This window comes from Seriola lalandi, unplaced genomic scaffold (assembly GCF_002814215.2).
Source record: "Seriola lalandi dorsalis isolate HSWRI2012SDOR001 ecotype SW California unplaced genomic scaffold, Sedor1 jcf7180002054277, whole genome shotgun sequence".
Taxonomy (NCBI): domain Eukaryota; kingdom Metazoa; phylum Chordata; class Actinopteri; order Carangiformes; family Carangidae; genus Seriola; species Seriola lalandi.
The window spans coordinates 689,536-711,380 of record NW_019524830.1 but is presented as its reverse complement, the minus strand read 5'-3'; the positions used below and the strand labels follow the sequence as shown (position 1 = coordinate 711,380).

The following is a 21,845-nucleotide window of genomic DNA, read 5'->3' as shown; positions in this document are numbered from 1 at the left end:
TGTTTCAAATACTTTAAATCTGAATTTTTAAGACTATCATGTTTTGAACCTTGGAATCATTTGCTTTGGTTCGCTTTTCCACCAATGTTTAACTCAGTAGTTATGTGACAGCTGTGTCCTACCTCCACCTGTATTGCACACAGGAGACCATTTTGCATTCTCTGTTGTGGCACAGGTGCACATCCATAAACGGCATACTCAATTTAATGAGCATTTTCCACATGAATTCCCCTAAGTTACCCAACTATCCACATAGATATTATATTATGTATCATGTGATACTATTAACAGGGGATTATGGCTGGTGCATATCCCTTTTCTGTCTTGTCAAATGTATTCCAGCTCCTGATAGGGGCCTTATGTATTTTTCAAACAGGAAAAACAATTTAACACTAATATTCTTAATAGAATTTCTAGTGTCAAACTTTGCTTGTTATGGGCACTTGTATAAGTTCAAACAATCTAGTATCTGCCAGAAAGAAGCAGTCATGGTAAGAAAACATCTGTAGCAAAATGTGCTGCATCCAACAATATACACCAGAAGTTTTCAAAGTGGCTTCTTACAAGACTTATAACATTTAATGAATTAGTGTTAGAATACATTTTATTTAATAGTCAACACGATACAATAAAATAAAAGAAGAACTGCTTTTTCAAGAAACAAGTTTGTTTGCTTGTTTGGATGGGTTTTTGGCTTCATCTCAGTGGTTCAGCCTCGCCATTCTCTCCTGATCCACAGCAGACTGCAAAGCCAGTACTGTGTCTGTGAAGAACAGATAAGACAGAGTAAATAAACAAAGCACACACATACAACCAGATTTTGGTTCCTCATGCAATACAGTTTTGTCCTGGCACTTACTGACATTTATTCTGGCCACCACAAGATTTCTCTCGTGTCTCCCCTGAGCCAGCAGGCAGTTCAGAGGTTTGCTAATGTATTATTTGAAAATGTCAGCCAGGCTCTTTCACTACTCCCACACACATAGTACATGTCAGTAAGAATGTGGTTTGTTGTAGTATTATATATTTTTGTAAACTTTCGGGTTTTTCACAAATACAAGAGCTCCATTATCTCAGTGAGAATAGTGGTGACATTGGACATGTAACACTCAACACAGTAGATTTAGTTTAGTGTGTACCATTTAACTCCAGAATCAAATCAAAAATCAAGCTGTTATTTGCACAAACCCAAGAGCTTCCGCGAATGATCCACCAGGTCAGGAAGTCCTGTCTCGATGTTGTACGAGGTTTGTTCCATTGCCTTGAAAAGTTCATTTCCCCTCTGAGAGACAAAAGTGATAAAAATGTGAGGACGTGAAGATCCATTTTTTAGATGTCATCATGGCTTGTGGCAGATTTAAGAAACCTACCTGGAACTCTATATAAATTTTCTCCTCCAGATCTGCCACCTGGGATATGGCATCATACACATTGGTGTCCACAACAGATTCCTACAACACACAAAAGTGAACAGTAATTTTTTTTAGCAAATTGTACATACAATATAATCAATATTAATTATTATTTGGGAGTCATCTCATGCAAGCTGACCTCATCTGAGGAGCTGTTTATAGGCTCTTGTGCCTTAGCTACTCCGCTGACTTTGGAATTGCCATTCAGTTCCTTCACTCTGCAGAGGAGGGGAAAATGCTTCAAACTTTATCTTCCCAAGCATGATATGATTTTTTTCATAATGAAAAAAAAAAGTCACCATTTTCATTACAAAAAAAAAAAAGAAGAAAAAGACTATTTGGAATCAAGTTAAACTTCATTAGCCAAATATGTACCTGTCAGCGTAACGTAGTGTGTTCATTGTATATTCACATGAAGCCATGCCTGGAGAAACCATGGCAATCTATGGAATAAAAAATATGTCGACATATATTCAGCTCTTAAAGACACATACATAGTCACATCAGAGTTTGTGCTTGTTTGGTGTGCATCCTGCATCATCCTCGATAACGTAAACACACCACAAAACACCTTGTGCCAAACTGTAAGTAAACAAACATTGGTGTTTTAACATACCATGCAGGTCCTGGACTTTTCTCCAATGAAGGAATCCCTGAGGACCTTGGTCAAAGTGCTCATCCGGAAAGGAATGTGATCACTGTTTTTTCCCAGTGAACGAATGCATTCCTACAGGACACATAAGTGGACACATGACGATCTTTTTTGGGGCTGTACATGCATATTTAATATTTGGACAGCGGTCCAATTGTCAGAAGAATTAAGCATTAGGAGCAGTTTAGTTTTTTTTTTTTTTTTTATGGTCTCAGTTCGACAGAGCCAGTGTTACTTAATCTGCATCCGTACTGAGGTGTGAGAGAAAAACAGGTTTGTCTCAATTTGCAGCCACACATTTATCTGGTGTGTGCATGCCTCCACATTAGCCATGGTCTACCTTGAGAGCCAGCAAGCTGCGGTTGATCTCTGCAGTCTCAACCAAAGTGCTGCGGTCATTGCTGCTGACGTCTGTGCCACGCTCATTCCCAGCCAAATCCACCAATGAAAATTTGCCGTGCAGCGTGGTCGCACGGTCATTGCGCCGTAGCACAATCTGGAGGACTGCATGAGAGCGAGATGAGTTGGCGTTGGCTGAGGTCTGGCCTGATGTTCTGGAAGGACAGCAGAACAGAAGGAAAGGGAAAGGAGCCACGTTAATGTTAAATTATATTTTTTGTGTTTAGGAATGACACGAATGTAAACCACAAATGAGAAAAGTCATGTCTGATTCATGTGCTATAACATGGTATGTCTTCTTAACTACCAGCTGTTACATTATTTACTGAACCAGAAGATGCACTTGAAATACTGATATAAAACCATGAAAAGTATTTTAAAGATTTTAGTTTTGGGCTGCCATGTTAAAATAACTAACACTAGCGAATTATGAACAATGATATTGCAACATACGTGTTCTTATCATATAAATACCTGCATGCACTGCCTGCCTGTATCATCCTGATGACCTCCTCTGCTGTGGTCACATAGACCTCCTCAAGGCCTACCACCTGAACCTGCTGTCGATCATCCTCCAGAACACGGAGCTTGGCCTTCTTGTTCAGCAGGTCATACACCTAAGTAAAAAAGTACATTTCACTTCAAAACCAACTGGAATAAACTGATTTTCCAGTTAAATATTCTCAAAAATTTTGCTCATGGATGTAGGGGAAGATGTTTTTCTTACTTTGCCATTGTAAATCTCAAAGAAGCTGACGTAGGCAGAGAGATCCAGGCTATTATACCTCCTGTGGTTGAGATAGGTGAAAACATCCCGGGCTAAAAGGGAAGGAGTCGAGCATTTATTCATAATTAAATTCTCATAAGGGAAACTTTAATTCAGAATTTTATATAGTTTGAAGAATAACGCAATGGAAATGCAATGGGACTTGCACATACATACAAGTAATGTGGATAAAACAAGTTGGCTATTTACATGTAATTGAATCCTTTTCCAAATGTGAAAACCCAAATGACCTTATTTTTTAACCGAACAAGTATATTATCATTTCTGTGGAAATCTGGGGATCCTACCTGCCAAGGCATAAATCCCTTTGGCACTGTTCTGCTGCTTCCCTGTGAAATCACCTCCCATCGTCTAGAGAGAAGATGTGCATAGTGGGCTATACAGATTTGTATTTCAGGGAAATTCCCCCCCAAAAAAGACACCGTTTTCTGCTTCAGTGCAAATCATTGACATTGCAAAACACATTAAAAGCCAGTGAAGTTTTATCAAAACTACACATCAAACTTCTAAAAAGACGCCCCACCATGGCAGGACAGACACTGATGCTGTTGTGTTACACGTCATGCCTCTGATTCTGGAACACTGACATGCTATCTAAAAAGCACACATGGGACAGCGTCATGCTGGCTTTGTTTGGTTCAGTGTAAAAAAGCAGCACGGCATAATGAGGGAGGGAGGGACACTCAACCCCACACAGTGGGCAGAAACTTACATGAGTCTTTCCACTTCCTGTCTGGCCATAGGCGAAACATGTTGCCATGCAACCTTCAAAAATGGACTGCACCAAAGGTTTGGCTGTGAACCTGAAGAAAAAAAAAAAAAAGTTAAATCAATCCGTCAGAAACTAAATAATACTATTAACAGTAATTCTACTTCTAAATTTTACTGGGCGACCCGATAACTGAACAGTTAGGACGCATACCACAAATGCCCTGAGCAGCCAATCGCTGGTTTGACTGGACTGTTTGCTGGATGTCACTCCCCTACTCTCTTTCCCCACATTTCCTGTCTGTCTCCACTGAAACTAGCAAATATAGGGTTAAAATGCCCGAAAAAATGGTTAGAAAAGAAAAAGAAATTCTACTGCAAGACATACTGCTGAACAACACTTTATACACATGTATAAAATATTGTTATGCAGACTTACAAATACAGTTATTTACAATTTCCATTTAAAAATGGGAAGCTGAAAACTAGACTGGGGGCAAATTGACAGCCTTTAAAAAGGAGATATTTGTAGGTTTTGCTATTGTTACATAGCCAACATTAGCATTAACAGCTGTTTGGTTGCCAATCCAAAATTTAAAAAGACAAATGAGGTCATTACTTGTAGACCAGGTCGTTGGTGGTGGTCTCATCAAAGGAGTAGTCAAAGTGAAAGACTTGGTTGTCCAAGTACTTGGTGAGGTCCACCTTCTGTTTTGGCTCATGGACCAGTAGTGAACCATTCCCAGGTACAGACACCACATCAATCTCCTTCCTATTAAGCTCTGTAACTCATGAGAATGTAAAAGTCAGCATAAAAACAAACAAACAAAAACAAACAAAAAACAGAGCATGGCTAACATTTTAGGTAAAACTGTCATTATTAGTCCTCTATCTCCAGATGATACTGCATACAGGAGGTTACACAGTGTCTAAACAGAGGGCACAGCTGGAGCAACAGCCTTAGTGCTCCATGTATATCTACACAGGATGCTTTCAGGCAGTCAGCTGCATTTTGGAAGGCCTGTGTGATTAAAATAGAAGTGTATCTTTTTCCATCTGATCTGCATGAAAGGGATGCGTGAAAAACATGGCTGAAATGTTTTCTGTGTAGTCACTCCCAATTTACCTTGCTTGTTAAGAGGCCGCTTGCGAACACACACACAAATCCTGTGAGATTCAATCTGTGAAAACACACATGAGCAGTGAGGACAGACTTTAAATACCACACCGAACATACAGCTTCATATATGGCACATATTTCCTGATTCCAAACTTACCAGGTCAGTGGTTGATATTGGGATTATTTCCAAGGTCTCTCTGAAGCTTTGGATCATCTCGTAAAACTTTTGGTTTGGTCGAGAAGCCTCTCCAAACTTTAATGAAAAGGACACCAAAAAAAGTAAATAAAATCTAAGAAGGAACCTCTCATGTCTAAAAGCTCCAACCAAGTCACTTTTCCTATTAAAAATATAATATAAATAGCAGAATGATTAAAAGAAAAACTCACCTTTCCCCTCTTGGTCTGCATTTCAGGGGGCTTTATAACACAAGACAGCCTTTTGCTGCCTTTGTTTAACTCTTGGGTAGCCACAGATTTTCTCCTGCCTGGAATGCATAAAGATGATGACCACTTTTTTGTTTTTGTTTTAATGACCTCACTTCTCACTGACATCACTGCAATATCCAACAAATTTAATCACAGAACACATATGTGCCTTCTCTCATGTCTTAAATAAAACAAAAACCAACCAATTACAGTAGAGAGGGGAGGTGACATTAATGTGAAGAGCTCTCTCTCTCCCTCTCTCTATAGGATATGTCAACAGTTCTATGTAATCAAAGTGGATGCACATCATGATATGTTGGTGTAAAATCTGTTACTGACCTTTGGCGGCAGGTGGAGGAGGCATTCTCTCAGGTTCATCATTTTCCTTTTTGGCCTCACAGACAAAAGGCAGCGACTGTGCTGGTTTGCTGGTGTCATTCTTTCTACGCTGCTGATTAGGAATCACTAAATAAGGCAGAAGAATGTGCTTGAGTTTAACGAATAAATACAATACTAAATCATTTAAAATCACTCAAGTTGCACATGTTGCACAATACCTTAAAATTAACGCATGCAACAACATGTTCCATATAACAAATATGTGTCTTACATAATTTTGCCTCTAGATTTAATGTGAGAATTTCCTTTTCAATTATCTTTTCAGAAGATTACTACTAACCCGAATTTGTAAGGACAGATGATGGGGGGACATCAGGCTGGACTGTCTCCAGGCTTCCCCGTGAAGGCTCAGAGGCTGGGACTGGTGCTGCAACAGGGGCTGGGGCCTGGAACAAACACGTCTGCCTGGACTGAGACCGACTGGCAACTGAAAGTGAGAGAAATCCAAGTCAAACAGCTGCAATATGAGTATCATTGTCTGAAAGCAAATATCACCAAGTATTGCTAGCATTAGGGTTAAACCCACAACCCTGTACAATGGAATGATAAACTGTACATAGTTGAATGCTGCCAAATCACAATTGACCACAGCAACAAGTTTGCCAGTCTAAGAAGAATTTGTCAGAGACCCAGTGTGACAGACAAGCAAGCTTGGAGTAATAAAAAACAGCAACAGAAAAGTGGGAGTGGAAATTAGTGTGGGTGATTAAATAATGACTGCTTCTAATTCAAGCAAATTTGCATATGAAAATATTATTAATTGATCTTTAATAGTGTTACTGTCAGTTAATTTGGTAAAAAAAAAAAGAAAAAAAAAAAGCAGTGCATCGTCTCATCATAGTTCACTCTGTTCTGAGTGGATTAACATTCTGGTAAAAATACTGTACCCGTGTTATCAGTGATGATACACAGCACTCCTTTTCTTTTCTTTTTAACCCTCTTTCACCAGTTATGATTTTTCTTCCAACCCATAATTTAGAGCAGGTAATGTTATGTGCCCAGATTTCGGTGATTTACACCCCTGTGACACTAATTTTTAAAAGAAAGAAGAACATTTATGACTAGTGTCCTGAGCAGAGTTCAGTTCTGTACTTACACCCTAATCCCTTTAACAAAGGAATAATCAGAAAATATAACTAATTTGCTTAAGAGAGCGGAGCATGCATGCCTTGCCGACCTGACTCTTCAGCCTTGGTGACAGCTGGAGCAGAGGCTTTTGGAAGGAAACAAGCCGTCAAGTGACAGAATACAGAATGTAGTAGTCTAACGGACAAAACAGTCCACTTCATTTACATACAGGAGGAAGGAGCAGGAATCCTGGATGACCGCAGTCGACCCTCATACTTCTGTGGAAGACACAGAAATGGAAGAAGTTGTTCAGTACATCATCTTATTACCAGCCTCACTCTGTATGTATCCATCATTCAAAGCAAACCAATGTACAACCCTTTTTCATTCAGGAGTAATGGTCAACCCATGTTTCCGAACCCAGATCACGAGTAAAAACCAGTTTGTTTTTGTTTTGCAGTTCTCATGCATAAATATCATAGTACAACTCTTGTGCTGAATCAACAGGACAGTAATCTAATATTCTCTAAAATTCAACTTTAATTTACATTACTTTGTCATTTTATTGATAAAGGGATTAATTTGATGTTACAGGACAAAAAACAAGGTAGCAGCACAGAAGGGATTATCTGACTATAAATCTGAGTTAAAAAAAACGTGTGTAAACACTAAAATCTTTATAAAATATGGCTCAACATGTTAACACTGACAGCAAGCTGCTCCATTTCCTTGTTATATGGCAAAGTAAAGTACCTTGTCTGGGGCAGGAGGTGGTGTGTCAGCAGCTTTGCTGGTGACAGCGTTTATATGGTCTAGAAGCTCTGGATTGAGTGTGCACAACTCGCTCACTTCAACCTACAACACAAGCACACTCGGTCAACAGGAGAAATACAGTAACTTTATTTAGACGTCAAGTGCCTCAAAACCCTGAGTACAATAAGTATGAGATATTCCACAAGGCTTTCATAATGCATGTTTTAAGAAACAACTGGTTCATATTGTCACTAATGTTACAATTTAAAAAAAAAAAGTTTTATAGTTATATAGTATATAGTTTATGGATTTACTGACCTCCTTCCCTCGACAGATATTCCTCTCATGCCACTCTACCATAACCGTGGACTTGACGGTATCAACGGATTTCACCGTTGCCAGATGTACTCGACCTAATTTACACACAAACAAACGGCAAATCACACTTTGTTAACGAGTTATTAGTCAGCCTTCATTTGTTACAACTAAGAAATATTAGCTCACCATCACTGCGGCTGATTTGTACAGAGAGTCCAACAAGAAGTCTGGACAGGCTGGTCTCCATTTTAGCTTCTTCTCGCTGCTGTAACCGAGAAATCAAAATTCAGGTAACGTTGGCTTTTTGTGAACGAGCTAACTCACGGTCCAGCTACTGTGCTGTAGTCGACACTACAATCTTCATTTCATCGATAGATTAAAAACTAACATAGAAGCGCACTAGTCTCTTTATTGTGTTTGTTTATCTCTGACAAAAAACGACATAATCAAACTTACCTACCAAAGTCAACGCAATCGCCGCCCAAGATTTAAACTTGCATTATTTCCGGGTGCTTAAGAACCTGATTGGTTGTCGTCATGTCATCTATTAGCCCCATGCGCTCTTCTTCTTCTATGATTTTTTCAAAGGAAAATCGAAATTGGTGTTATACCGCCGCTACCTGGATTAGTTAGGAATGACCTCTGTAATAAAAATCACTTGTTTTTCATGACCTACAACCTGCCTAATTTTCTAATGTTTATGTAGGATGCAGGAATACAATTAATGTGACACCATGGAGTGTGTATATCAATATGTTAACATGTAAATAAAGCTTAAACTTTTTACTTTTAAGTTTGTTTTGTGTAAAATCATTTTGTGAAAATAATACCTGTTTACTGAAATGACCCTGTCTTAAATCATTTATGTTTAGAATATGATCATAAAGTAAGTTTTCAGATTAGGTGAATATTACATATATATGGAACTAAAACAACAAAATTAAATATATAACAACAACATTGCAAAAAATAAATAAATAATAATAAAAAAAATCATATGGATAATTATTGGGGTGATTTTCCCAGTTGCACATTTGCTTCAAAATGGCATCAAGTGACCAGACCATGTATGTAGAGGTCATGGTAACTGCTAATTTTAGCTGGCAAAAGGATTATGTCTGATTAAATATGAACAATTTCCACTTCACTATTTCCCTCATGTTTTAGACAGGGCACATGTGTTAGCTAAAACTAGAGTTTACAAATGAGTCTGACATAGCTTGTTAGAGATTTGGAGTTTGTCCCGCTGTCAGTCCAGCATGAAAAGCTGGCATGCAGTCTGAAGGTGAAAGTTGAAAAAGTAAGTGAAAAGTAATGAGTAAGTTTCCTGAAAAATCCTGGATGACCACAATCACCCTCTTACTTTTGTGGAAGAGACAGAAACAGAAGAAGTTACTCATTATATCAGCTTATCACCAGCCTCACTCTGCATATATCCATCATTCAAAGTAAACCAGTGTACAACTTTAACCCTTTTCCATTCAGGAATAATGTTCAACCCATGTTTCCAAACCCAAATCATGAGTAAAATCCTTTTTTTTTTCAGGATTCTTCACACATAAATATCATAATACAACTCTTGTGCACAGGACAGTAATCTAATATTCTCTAACATTTGACTTTAATTGACAAATATAAAAGTCCTTTCTTTGTCATTTTTTGTCCTCCATCACAATGGATTTTTATAGTTTGTTACATCATTGACCTAACATAATTTTTCATATTGTGTAGGCCTACTCTTGTTCTCTGTGATATTCAACTGTTTACAGTTGACATTTGCAAAGAAAAAGCACATACATTATAGCCTACGGAATTCAGGTTTTTCATTACATAATGTATCTTAATTGAAAGTCCAATAAATTTGGTACTATAAATCACTGAGTATCACAATATCACAATATAAGATTACATGTAGTGTGATAGATTTTATTCACATCACACTCTCCTACCCATGTTAAATATTCAGATATGTGTGTCTAGACTTGACACTTCTTACTTCAAGCAATTTTAGTACTGTCCTTTATTCAGTCTACAGTTGTGCCCATATTCTTCTAAACACTGATCCGTTTAGCCTACTGCATTTCATCCATGTGACCACAAGAATCCTGTGTTTGTCCACATGCTCCCTCTCTCCCCACACCCACTGCAAACCAGGCACAACAGTTCAGTCCCCAGTGACAGCAACAATCAGGGACAGCTGGAGAATGACCCATAATGCAGTTCAGCCTTGCCTTCAGTGTGGGAGGCTTCCCATTTTTCCTCTTTTCTTTTTTGCGCCCCTCTCCCCACTCCTCCATGCCCACACCCTCTCAGTCTCCAAACCTCCTATAACTACACACAAGCTGGACTTATGTATACACATTCCCCACAAGCGAACACTGACACATGACAAATCAAAGGTTCTAATAAACAGCTTGTGCTTAACAATTCCCCCACCCCCCACCCCCCACCAAAGGATGAAAAATAAACAAATCCTCATCGGTTGGCCCAGCCAGGCCATTTGGTAGGTCTGTCTGTCGATGACTGGGTGGCCCAGGGCTGCTCGGTGTGAGGCCTGGGATGGAGCCACAACTGTTTCCTGTGAGCAGCCCAACCCCCAGAACCTCTCCACAACTGGCTTAGTGGGTGGTATTCCCCTCCTCCTTCTTTTCCTCTCATCCCCCAAACTCCTACTCTCTCGTCTCTCCCTCAAACCCTCCTCTCTCCTTCAATGCTCTCTACGTCAAGCACCCCCCACCCTTCCTCCCTTCCAGCCCATCCATTCTCACTGCCTCAGTCCTTTGCCAGCGGCCTTGAGTGGATGTAGCTAAACAAGTTTTTTAACTTCTGTCTGCTGCATTTAAAAAAGAAATATTTCTTGTCCATGCGTTTACTTGGTGCTGACTGCATGTTTTTTGTGCACGTGTGTCTGATCTGTGATCAGCTGTCAGCACATTGTTCGCTCAAGAGCTCAAGAGCACAGTATACCTTCATCATTTACATCAGTTATTAAATACTGTTATGAAAGGAGTGATCTTTGCCTGACACCATTCGCAAAAAACATTTGATCATTATAAACAACATGTAATTGTCACTGATTTTCTCAGGTGTTAAAGCTTTACTCCATCTCTCTTTGAAATCACATCCAATGAAGTCCAGGAGTTCAATTAAACTTCCTGTTATAGATTAAAGACTACAAAGCGAAAGATGAAACAGATTTGGATGAGTCTGCATCCTTGAATGTTGTTAAGACACTTTGAACCTCTATGGTATTTGAAATTTTATAATTAATCATGATTGTTTTATTGGTTTCAATAAAAAGATTTAAGTGTTTCCATGTGTATGTCTGTCTCAAATCTGTGTATTCTAGTGGTGTTTAACTTATCACAGACTTTTAAATGAAGGGTAGGTCATATTTTTATTTTATCACAATACTGAACATTTAATAAATCAGTTAATCTCCTCTGCATTCATACAACTGTGCTACATTCGTGTTCCAGTGCAATATAATTCACAGGGCCTTCATTTTTTGTGTTCATTCATTGATTATTGAGTTAGTAATCATTACTCAAACAGTGGGAATCATCAATTTTACGCTAGTTAGATAGAACATCACTGAGCCTTCAGGATGGATCTTACCACACACAAACTCTGTGCGTGCCGACATACACACTGTTACTCATTTGTTCGCTCATGCTGATAAGGGTTTAATATGTCACAGAAAAACAGAGTGGAAGTTTGCTGTTTGGAGACCAGGCATTCACTTTTAAATGGTAGTCTGCTGCTCATATTGCAGTCATGCAGCATTATTAGATGCGCTGGCTCCTCGGTCTGTAGAGTTGGTAAAGGGGGTGGTTGATTTGAGGAAGGAGGGGTGTTGTATCTGTTGGCCCTGAGTCTGTTTAACTGCTCTTCTTTTTCCATCTGTCCAAAAGCATATTTTCTCAGTGTATAGAAAATTGGCAGAGGCCATGGCTCTGTTCCCCTATACAGACTAAATAAACACACATGCATACAGTACGTGAGCTGAGCACACTCACAAACCACCCAGGGAGGTTGACAGACTCGGAGAGGAACAGTGAGAGGGACAAAGAAGAAGAAAAAGGGGAGATTGATGAATAGTATTGAACTTCTGGCTCATTTCTTCTGTGACTTTCTTGTGGTTTGAATTAGAATCAACACTTTTTAATCATGTCATTCTTTGACAAACATAGCATTTGATATCCCTACTTTACATCTTTAAAATGGCTTTGATATTTTGGGGTCTCAAAAAGGGATCATATATGTTAGTCTTGGGCTAACTCTTGAATGCACAACAGACTTTTGAGTTTTGACAGCCGCTACTCATAGTGATGCTGGATCACAGACCAATGACATACTTATTTGAAGGAACATCTATGTCTTACTGTTGTAATATTAGGATGGTTTCTTAGTGATACCCTGTTATTTGTTGTCTGTGTTGCATTATACAATATGACCAGCAGAGAGCAATGTAGCTACAAACAGACAGAGCCACATCCAGCCAGCTTCAGCAAACTTTGGACTTAGAAATAAGAGCACTAACAAGACTACTTGACATGTGAGCCAATACTAGAATAGAACTTTCCTCCTTTTTTCTATAGTGTCAACCAGCTGATGGTCTGGTTTGATTTATTGTTTCATAACTGTACTTAGTGTGTGTCCAGCATAGCTACAGCAGGGACTTCAAACTTCTCCAGCCAAGGAGCCAAACTGAGCAAATACTGAGTGAGTCTGGAACATTCACTCATTAATGCATGTTAGTATTCTTGGCATGTGGGGTTCCACTGAAACATGCCAGTGACCCATTTTGGTTCCCAGCCCATTATCTGAGAGAAGCTGCCATATAGACTAAGCTTACTCTTCAAACACATCATTCCAAGCAGTGAAATAGTTCAGTAAGCAGTTTATCCACCTTCGAGCTCTGCCACACTGACACGGCCCCGTGCCAACGGCCACCTAAGTTTGCCCAGCTGGCAAATTTTATTTGTTTCTTCAACTATAATTTTGTTTATTTATTTGGCCTCTGCAGTAAAGAGTGGTCAGAGAAGTACACACAGCTGCTGTTACACTACAGGAATGACTTGTCTGTCCACAGGTTGGTCACATCTACAGGAAAACAACAGCACTCCACTGATATCAATTCATCGAAACAGTTTCATACCAATAGATAATTGGTTTCTGACATCAAGAGATTTTTCTTTCCATTTTAGCAGACACAGTGGGCAGTGTTTTTTGTTAATGGTTCACTGGCAATCCTTCTCACATATCAGGCCAACATTACAGTATCAAGCACAAACTAGAAACTAGCCCTTCTCAGAGTGCAGATGAGGTTGAGCTGAATTTGGATTGGAGCTTTTCAGTGGCCTGTGTTTTGTCAGCAGACGCTGGCCTGTTTGCTCACACTCATGACATATAAAATCTTACACTTTATACTTGTTACATGTTTACATGGGTGTCTATGTACATTCTGTGTGTGGTCCTCTGTACACAAATGTATGTATTTGTAACAAAGAAACACACAGTCCATGAACATCACTCTGAATAAGTCAAAACATGTGGATGTCAGCGTGGTCACATAGTTAGGGTGACTGCTCCTTGACTCTCTCTAGAGGAGATCACGCTCCGGGCAGCCAGTTAGCAGGAGCAGTGACATGTTGTTTGGCCTCAGATCCAGTGATTAGTCCCTATAACTGACTCTGCTTGAATGACTTAAAGTTGGTGAAATTATGGCCCATTTCAAAACCTGCCATATGACCGCTGCTCCTCTCTGGACTCCTTGTTCATTTGATGCAAGAAGCATGTAATTCATCCTTGAATGATCAGCCGACCATCTTCGGTTCTAACAAACATCTAATCTGTTTTGTTGTTGAACATTTTTCCACTTTTCTCATATCAATAATAATGTTTCATTTTAGTTTTCGGTGTCACCACGCCCTCTGTTGGTCAGAGTATGTTGCAGATGTTGGAAGATGTGATGGTCACATTCATCATTCAGCATTGTGTATTTCCAATGTTAGTGCTTCAGTCACCATAAAATGTGTATTTACATGTACGGTACGGCACCTGTGCAGCAAGAATCAAGAAACAACAACTTCTTATAACCAATTGACACTTTAAAGTGATATAAACAATAAATTTAGACACACAGCACATTATTAGGGCACTTTTAGGACATTTTAGGGCATTATGGTCTTGTTAGCTACAGTATAAGAATACCATTAGTGTCATTACACCCACAGTCACACATGTGTTCAGTAACAGAGTGCAGCTCTTGGTTTCTCCATTTGGTCAGTAACTAGTCCACAGGGCCACTCTGTCACTCGTAATTTCCCTGTTGATCGTCATTAGTTTTCGACTTCATACTACAGAGATCAGGGAGGGCAAAAATTATGAACGCAAAACAAAGATTTCATCTTAAAACTTAATTTAAACCTTTCCGTTTAAAGCTTACTGATGAATTAAAATGCATCTGAAACAAAGTTTAATCCATGACAGTGAAATTAGCCCATAAACTCTATTCTTGAATTCAATCAGTTTCTTTATATGAACCATAAAGATTGACATACAGCAGGCCTGCATACAGCCTCTTTAAGGGAACACCAGTCGAAACCACAAACCATTAATAGCGCAGAAATGTGTCAGTGTGCTTTTGAAATTAATCCTTTAAACCCACCAGTTTTTTTTTACGGGACTCACCAGAGAAGTCATATGTTTGCTTGCATAGTGCAGGGTACAACATGTGGACCCAAAGATCTCAAAGAAAAACTACACCTACACCCACGGTTTTACAGCCTTCCCTGAAACCACAGCAATGGGATGCACTGCAACAATTTCCATCTCATCAAGTCATTTTTGTCTATGATCGAGTCCCAAAAGTTACTAACTTATTTTCTTATATTAATAGAAAAAAAATTTGTCACTTTGGTGAGATAATCGCAAAAGGTTTCCATTAGAAATCAACTTGTTTCAAGAACATTTCCCCTATTAAAGTGCAGCAATTAGCCTTCGGTTGTTCTGTCTTACTTCAAGATACTGACACAAATTTCTAAAAACAAAAAGTCTTGAAAAATGCTAAGAAATGCCACTTCTTCTTTGCCATGTATTTTTCTGTTGTGGAATTAAACTTGAAGTAACCTCTCCATAAAAGGTTGTGAACCTCTGACTCACTTAGCTTGGATTAATTTTGCCTGCATTGATGATTAACAGAAGACGTTCATTTCAGTTGCATTTTCTCTGGCAAAGCTGCTCTGGCTCATGACAAGTAATGTGTTGTTTGTGAAGAAAAGCAGCCTCTATTTGAGACCAATAGAAGATTAGTAGTTAGCCTGACCAAGATAGCTGAACTGGCAAAGAAGAAAAAAAAAAAAAGACTTATAAATTCAAATTTATAAACAAAAATGACAGAAATAAAGAAACCACAGCACTGGCCACACTGCGAGTTCTGAAGTGTGGTAAAGAAACACCACAGCACTTTGGTTTATCATCAAAGATGTCACCACCATTAAAAACAAAAGACTGGAAGTAGTAATCTTGCACATTACCACTTTAACCTCATAGGGACACAGTCATTTAAGAGCAGACATGCACTGATATATATGTGTGCGTATATTTATGCTTTTCTGTGAAGTTCATTGCTTTATTTCTTATATTATTTCCACATTTACAATTTATCCAAACATCATCATTGTCACTGTCAAATGCTCTTGTTTGTGAAGCTTGATGTTCTGAGTAAAATGGACCAGCTCTTGTACTGAACTCTCGAAGTACTGTAATAAGCTGCATACACTGAGATGTTAGTTTTATTGTTAGCGCTCCCCAAATGTGTTAATACCATTGTTTGCATTTTCCATTGCATAGACAATGATTTGGCAGACCCTGAGACAAACAATATTGAAAAACCACGCTCATGGATGGTGTCAATTACAGTTTATCCTCTGGTTTGCCTAACTTGCTGTAGAGTGAGGCTCCGGCTTATTGCTCCCCAGCCTGCCCCAGTCCTCCTCCTCCTCCTCCTCCTCCTCCTCTCCTCTTCACCACATGAAATGGCTGTCTGTGCCAGCCTAGCGCTGAACCTTCATTAGCTTTTACTACCCCACTTGGATGTGTTTAGCTTTGCTCTCTTTCTCTCTCTCTCTGTGTGTCTGACTGTGTGTGCATGTGTGTCTCACCCTCTGTAAGTGTCTGTGTCTGCATATGTTTAATTGCCAACCCTCCACCCTCCCTTTGGAGTACCCCTCAATGCCATGCCACCATATCATTACACTGTGGCTGCAATTTAAACTTCAGTCACACATACACACACACACACACACACACACACACCATACAACATACCCCTCGCTGGCCTGCAAATTGTAAAGAGGAGACAGTGGGGCACTGTATAGTACTTCTTTAGCTCATTTATTCTCTGCTAAAATGGAGTTCTCAACTGGAAACACACATGTACCAAGAGAGTGATGTCGAGAAAAAGAGAGAACATGAAAAATGCAAAAAAAAAAAATGCAAAAAAAAAAAGCAATTCCACAGGCACTACAGCACAACGCATCTTGACTGATCCACAACTACGTCTGGTGTTCAAACTGTTATTGTTTGAACTAAACAAACCACTTATAAACACAAGGCCTCTGCCTTACGAGGCTCATATTTAGGCCCTTCTGTAAACAGCAAAGCACAGAATGAATCAATTAAAAGGGCATTACGCTGGTTCCTGTTTATTTAAAACATGTTTACACTATACGGGCCCTCCCGCCTGTCTGCATGATTGCCTGGAACTTCGTATTCCTCCTCCTCCTCCTGCCACCCCTCAATAGGCCTGGTCACGGCCAAGGTATATCAAACACACACACACACACACACACACACACACACACACACACACACAAATACACACACACACACAAATACACACACACACACACAGGGCACAGATTACAAACACATTTGTTATGTTGAAAAGCGTTTTCAGTAAATATTGATCTCGTTCTTCCTCTGTTTCTGCGAGAGATGATTAGACAAACTCAGTCAGAGCAACAATCTGCTGTAGTGGGCAATCACAGAGCAGGAACACATATAAATACATGCAGCAGCAGAGACTCAGCTCTCAAAGGAGCTTTCTACTTTCGAGAGGAGGCTCAGAATGTTGAGAAAACCAAATGGCCGTACGATCAAGTGAGTGAAGAGGTAAATGAACATTTGTTAAAAGGAGATTTGATGGAAAGATTTTTAGAAACACTGCTGCAACCACTAATTAATAGTAATCATCCATTAGAATTATAAATTAAAAATGAGTAATAATAGAATATTTTTGATAAAATACCATACTATGAAAACTAAATACTATTCGCTTTCTTGCTGAGAAATAGATGAGACAATCGATACTCACATCTGCGTGTTTAATATGGACGTGAAGCAAATAGATGGTTAGCTTAGCTTAGCCTAAAGACTGGAAACAAGGGGGAAACAGCTAGCCTGGCTCTGTCTAACGGTTAAAAAAAACTGTCTACCAGAACTTTTAAAGCTCACTAATTAACAGGCTAAATCTTGTTCCATCTTGTATAAGCTGCGCTCAGCGAGAAAGAGATCCAGCACATGAGAGTGGTATCGATCTGCTCGTCTAACTCTCGGAAAGAGAGTCAAAAAGTGTAATTTCCCAAAATGTCAAACTACTACTACAATGAGGGATTTAAAGAGATGGTCTTTGTCTTATTAGGTGTAAGGTACATAAAGCGGTTCTGTTTGGAAATTTGCATATCATGTAACAGGCAAAGTTCAATTACATGAATTTAATCAATTTTTCATAATCAGAATTTATCAGGGGCTGGGAATACTGTATATAGACCGGGGACCAGCTTCTGGATTATGGTGGGTTTAACTTTCAAATCCAACAAGAACTCAGCAGATATCTCAGTTCATGAGCAGTGCTGCTTCCCAAAAAAACATACATATCTATCACTGTGCTGAGGCTGCGAGAGAGTTATTCTATTGAAACAAAGCATCGGTGTGGATGTGAAGAGGAACAATCCCTATTCCCCAGATTTGCGTGGTATGTCACCCCGAAGTCTGCTTTCTCACTGGCTTTACAGCTAATTCCCCCATTCTTCTCTGCTGCGCTTAGTGCAAAAGTACAAACACATACACCACCCCCTGCTTCACACACACATGCATGCCAGTGCATGTTTTTGCACACACACACTTTTCTTTACTAATCAGCCCTATTGAATTCCAGCAACAATGGCCGCTCATCCTCAGGCCACCCAAGCAGCGCGCACGCGTGCGCACACACACACACACACACACACACACACACACACACACACACACCAGCATCACCAGATCACGAGTTCAGTCTTTTGTTCCTTCATTGTGTTTTCTTTTCCTCCATTGATCTCACCTTCACACACAGGTCAGGAGTTGGCACTGGGAGATGGTGTTATCTGGACTATCAGCTGCTATCTGGGCCCACACACTGCACTCAGACACACAGAAGAGGGAACAAGCTTTTTTCTTTTTTTCTTTTTACCACTGTTACAGACACTGTCCTTGTATCACTGTGTACAAGCACACGTAGGAGGTTTAAAAGAACTATTTGTAAGTTTTGCTGTTGCTATATAGCCATAGCCCGTGTTAGCATTAGCAGCTGTTTCCTTACCAGCCCAGGAGAAATATTGCGAGCTCAGCATCAAACTTCGTTCCTTTACTCACCAAGAGCTGTCTCCGGAAGTTGAAAGAGAAAGTTAGCTTATTTAGGCTTACTATAATCTCTTGTATTGTAAATGCAATGATGGGCGAAGCTCTCGTCAAGCAACGTTCACCACCAGCCGCTTCAGGCAAGAAACCACGTTGGCCGGCAGAGAGAACTTACAAACAGCTTTAAAGTCATATGTTCAAAGCTGATTCTATGATTTATATCATCCTCTAATAGTGTCCCCTCATCATGCCTGCATCCCTTCACAAGTACGTATGCATACACTAAATATAAAACATATTTCACTTTTTCTCCGTATTATCCTAGTTTCACACTTGAAAGATGTGTTTGAGAATCTGTCTTTGAAAGGTTTAGGGAGTGGGTCTAAAGTACAACAACACAGTCAAACAGAATAAGCAACAATTTGCATGTTTCTTGATGATTATCAAAAGAGAGTCATGAAAATCATAAATTGCAACCATTAAACCACATCACTAATTGTATTTCTTGGCTGAGGTGTTTTAGCAATCATTGTGCTGATGGTAAAGATGACAGATAAGAGCAAAAGAGAGGGAAAACAAAGCCAAGATAGAAAACACATTTGGTAAAGGTAATTTTACTGTAAAAACGGGTATAGATGTTAACAGTGTCCTAGCCTTTGACATCAGTTTGTCTTTGTTCTGCCCAGCTGGAAACTGATTCCACAGATTGTAATAATGCAATCAAAACCATTTCACACACAATTAATTAAATGCGCGAATTCAGATGGTGAGTGACAAACCTTGTGAGCATCGCAACATGACATAACAGTCATAAAAACGCACTAGGAATCATGTGATGACAGAATATGTATTATATTTCCAACTGTGCCAGACAGTCTCTGCACAGGGGGAACAAGAAGCTCAACAGCCTCACACAAATTTTCAAATAGATTACTTTGCTATTGTTAAGTCAGTGTCATTTATTCACTTCTACGCACATCAACCCACCCAACCAGTTTTTATGTTTAAAATGTGGTCTCAGTCCTCTTTACATCATCTTATTGTCCTATACCTGAATATCCCAAACAACTCCATAAAAACCGTAAAGTCATCTCTTATGCTTGTGGGAAACTCACTGATCCCAGAGTTACGTGTGTGTGCGTGCGTGCGTGTAGTATATTGAAACCAGCCTGTGTCATCACATTTGAACTTGATTATTTCATTAATCTCTTTCTGGGACATTTAGAAGGAAATGAATGGGTGCTTTAGATTTTTTATGTCTTGCCTCAGTGTACTCTTTAATTAAAATGTTTTTGTATAACAAAACACATAAAATGCAACAAGTATTTTAACTATAAAGATGTGGTACAGTGGTTTGGTGATTAGCAAGACACACCTTAGTGAAGCCGCCTTTTTTGAGTGAATGTTGCATTTTTTTATATGACAAAGACATGCTCCTCAGTTACTTTCCAAGTACTACTTTTCTCATAGCTGTGAAAATTAGTCTAAAGAGTTGTTTACCCGATTTCTACCAAATGCATGCTATGACCCATAACTGGACAGCATGTTTTCATTTTCTTGTCACTGAGCTGTAACAAAATACAACATGTGCTCCTGGGATGACATCACTACAGGGGCAAATTTGTTCCTTGTGACCTTCAACTGGCCAGCACTGTTTACAAAATTAGTAACATGAAATCAAATTTCAACAGTGAATTGTGTGCCATAATGGGTGAATTGAATATTGAATAAGGTAACTCACTTACACACGCTATGTCTGAGGTCAAATAAAGAAAGAAAAAAGGAAGAAGAAAGTATATATAATCTTTCATCTTGCTGAAGTGGTTGCACCTGAGGAAGGCGGTTCCTTTCCAGGCAGGAGTGCTTGAGTTATCCTCCATACCTACTGGTGTGATCATGTGACTCCTGGATAGGGACTTCTTGACAATATATGTGCGTGCATGTGCGTGTGTGTATGTGTGTGTGTGCGTGTGTGTGTGAGGTTTGGTTTAGAGGTGGACTAGCATGACAGTAACTTCAAAAGACTGAGGTATCAGATTCAGACATGGGCTGCTTTGCTTGGTCTGACAAATGAGGAGCTGTTGTGTGGGAAGCGAAGGAATTTACAGCATCTACCTTTCATCTACACAGGTGGGCCACTGTGTGTGTGTGTGTGTGTGTGTGTGTGTGTACATGTTTGTATATTTGCGTATGAGGAGCCAAGGGGGGTGTACTAGTATGAGTATGTAGCTTGTTTTGTGTTTGGGTTTTTAAGAATGTGCAGTGCATATGTGCATATTATGATATTTTTGTGGCTGTGTGTGTGCAAGTGCGTGTTTGTGTGTGTGTGTGTGTGTGTGCGCACTTTCACAATGGTGGAGATTTAGACAGACAAGTCACAACAATGATCCAGGAAGCCAGTGATCCCAGGCACTTTACATGTGGTTCAATGCTCCAGTTCAGTGCTTTTCACTATGAAGTCATTGATGGATCCAAACAGTAGGAAAACACATACAGCCAAATGTGTTTCGATAAAAGGACACACGCCAACAAACAGCCATGGATATGACAATAAAAGCAACACATTTTCAGGGATTATTTCCTTAGTGAGGCTTGCTGGTCTCTCTGTGGGTGTCAGGTGACTGACAGGAAGCAGAGTGTAATGTAATGCTTGCACAATATGAAAACACTCACCTCAGGCGCAATGAAATAACAATGAAACTATCTTAATTATGTTCTGTCTTTATTATTTATAATGAATATGTCTTAGGTCAATGAAACTGGCTTCTCTGTGTGTTAAGCTGATACTGAGTTTTATCTCATAACTATATATGTGTATATGGTCTCCTGCTGCACAATACAAAATTGCTTAACAACCAACAACACATTTTGGCATTCACAGAGACATAAGAACAGTGGTCGGGGTGAAAATGTGAAGTTTATGCTCGGATGGAGTCACTAAATTTTTAGGCAGCACGAAAGCCCTCATCTAATCTGCCTTTTATTCGCATGTGATTATTATGAAAAACCCTGTGTGTGAAGTTAACATTTCGTCCCGAGGGTGGCGCTACAGTAAATGTCAGAGAGTGCCCAAAATGGAAATGGTTCATCTTTTGGTGACCATGAATATACAAAACA

The 21,845-nt window shown here is 39.4% G+C and overlaps 1 protein-coding gene across 3 annotated transcripts; it reads right to left on the bottom strand.

Moving 5' to 3' along the window:
- Positions 1 to 586: 586 nt before the first annotated feature.
- kif2c (kinesin family member 2C) lies at positions 587 to 8,556 on the bottom strand. Of its 3 annotated transcripts, none has more exons than XM_023405477.2 (23): positions 8,503 to 8,556; positions 8,229 to 8,307; positions 8,043 to 8,137; positions 7,725 to 7,826; positions 7,201 to 7,249; positions 7,081 to 7,116; positions 6,184 to 6,330; positions 5,844 to 5,969; positions 5,466 to 5,563; positions 5,236 to 5,331; positions 5,085 to 5,139; positions 4,578 to 4,740; positions 3,963 to 4,053; positions 3,538 to 3,601; positions 3,191 to 3,282; positions 2,938 to 3,080; positions 2,405 to 2,618; positions 2,029 to 2,139; positions 1,788 to 1,855; positions 1,552 to 1,630; positions 1,371 to 1,451; positions 1,189 to 1,282; positions 587 to 763 (listed from the first exon to the last, which is right to left on the bottom strand). In XM_023405477.2, the coding sequence occupies exons 2-23, from the start codon at positions 8,287 to 8,289 to the stop codon at positions 702 to 704; spliced, it is 2,127 nt and encodes a 708-aa protein (XP_023261245.1). In that variant the 5' UTR covers positions 8,290 to 8,307; positions 8,503 to 8,556; the 3' UTR covers positions 587 to 701. The 3 variants fall into 3 exon arrangements, with proteins under 3 accessions (XP_023261245.1, XP_023261244.1, XP_023261246.1); XM_023405476.2 differs by having other exon boundaries at positions 8,499 to 8,550; XM_023405478.2 differs by lacking the exons at positions 7,081 to 7,116; positions 8,503 to 8,556 and having other exon boundaries at positions 8,229 to 8,453.
- Between the last annotated feature and the right edge of the window lie 13,289 nt (positions 8,557 to 21,845).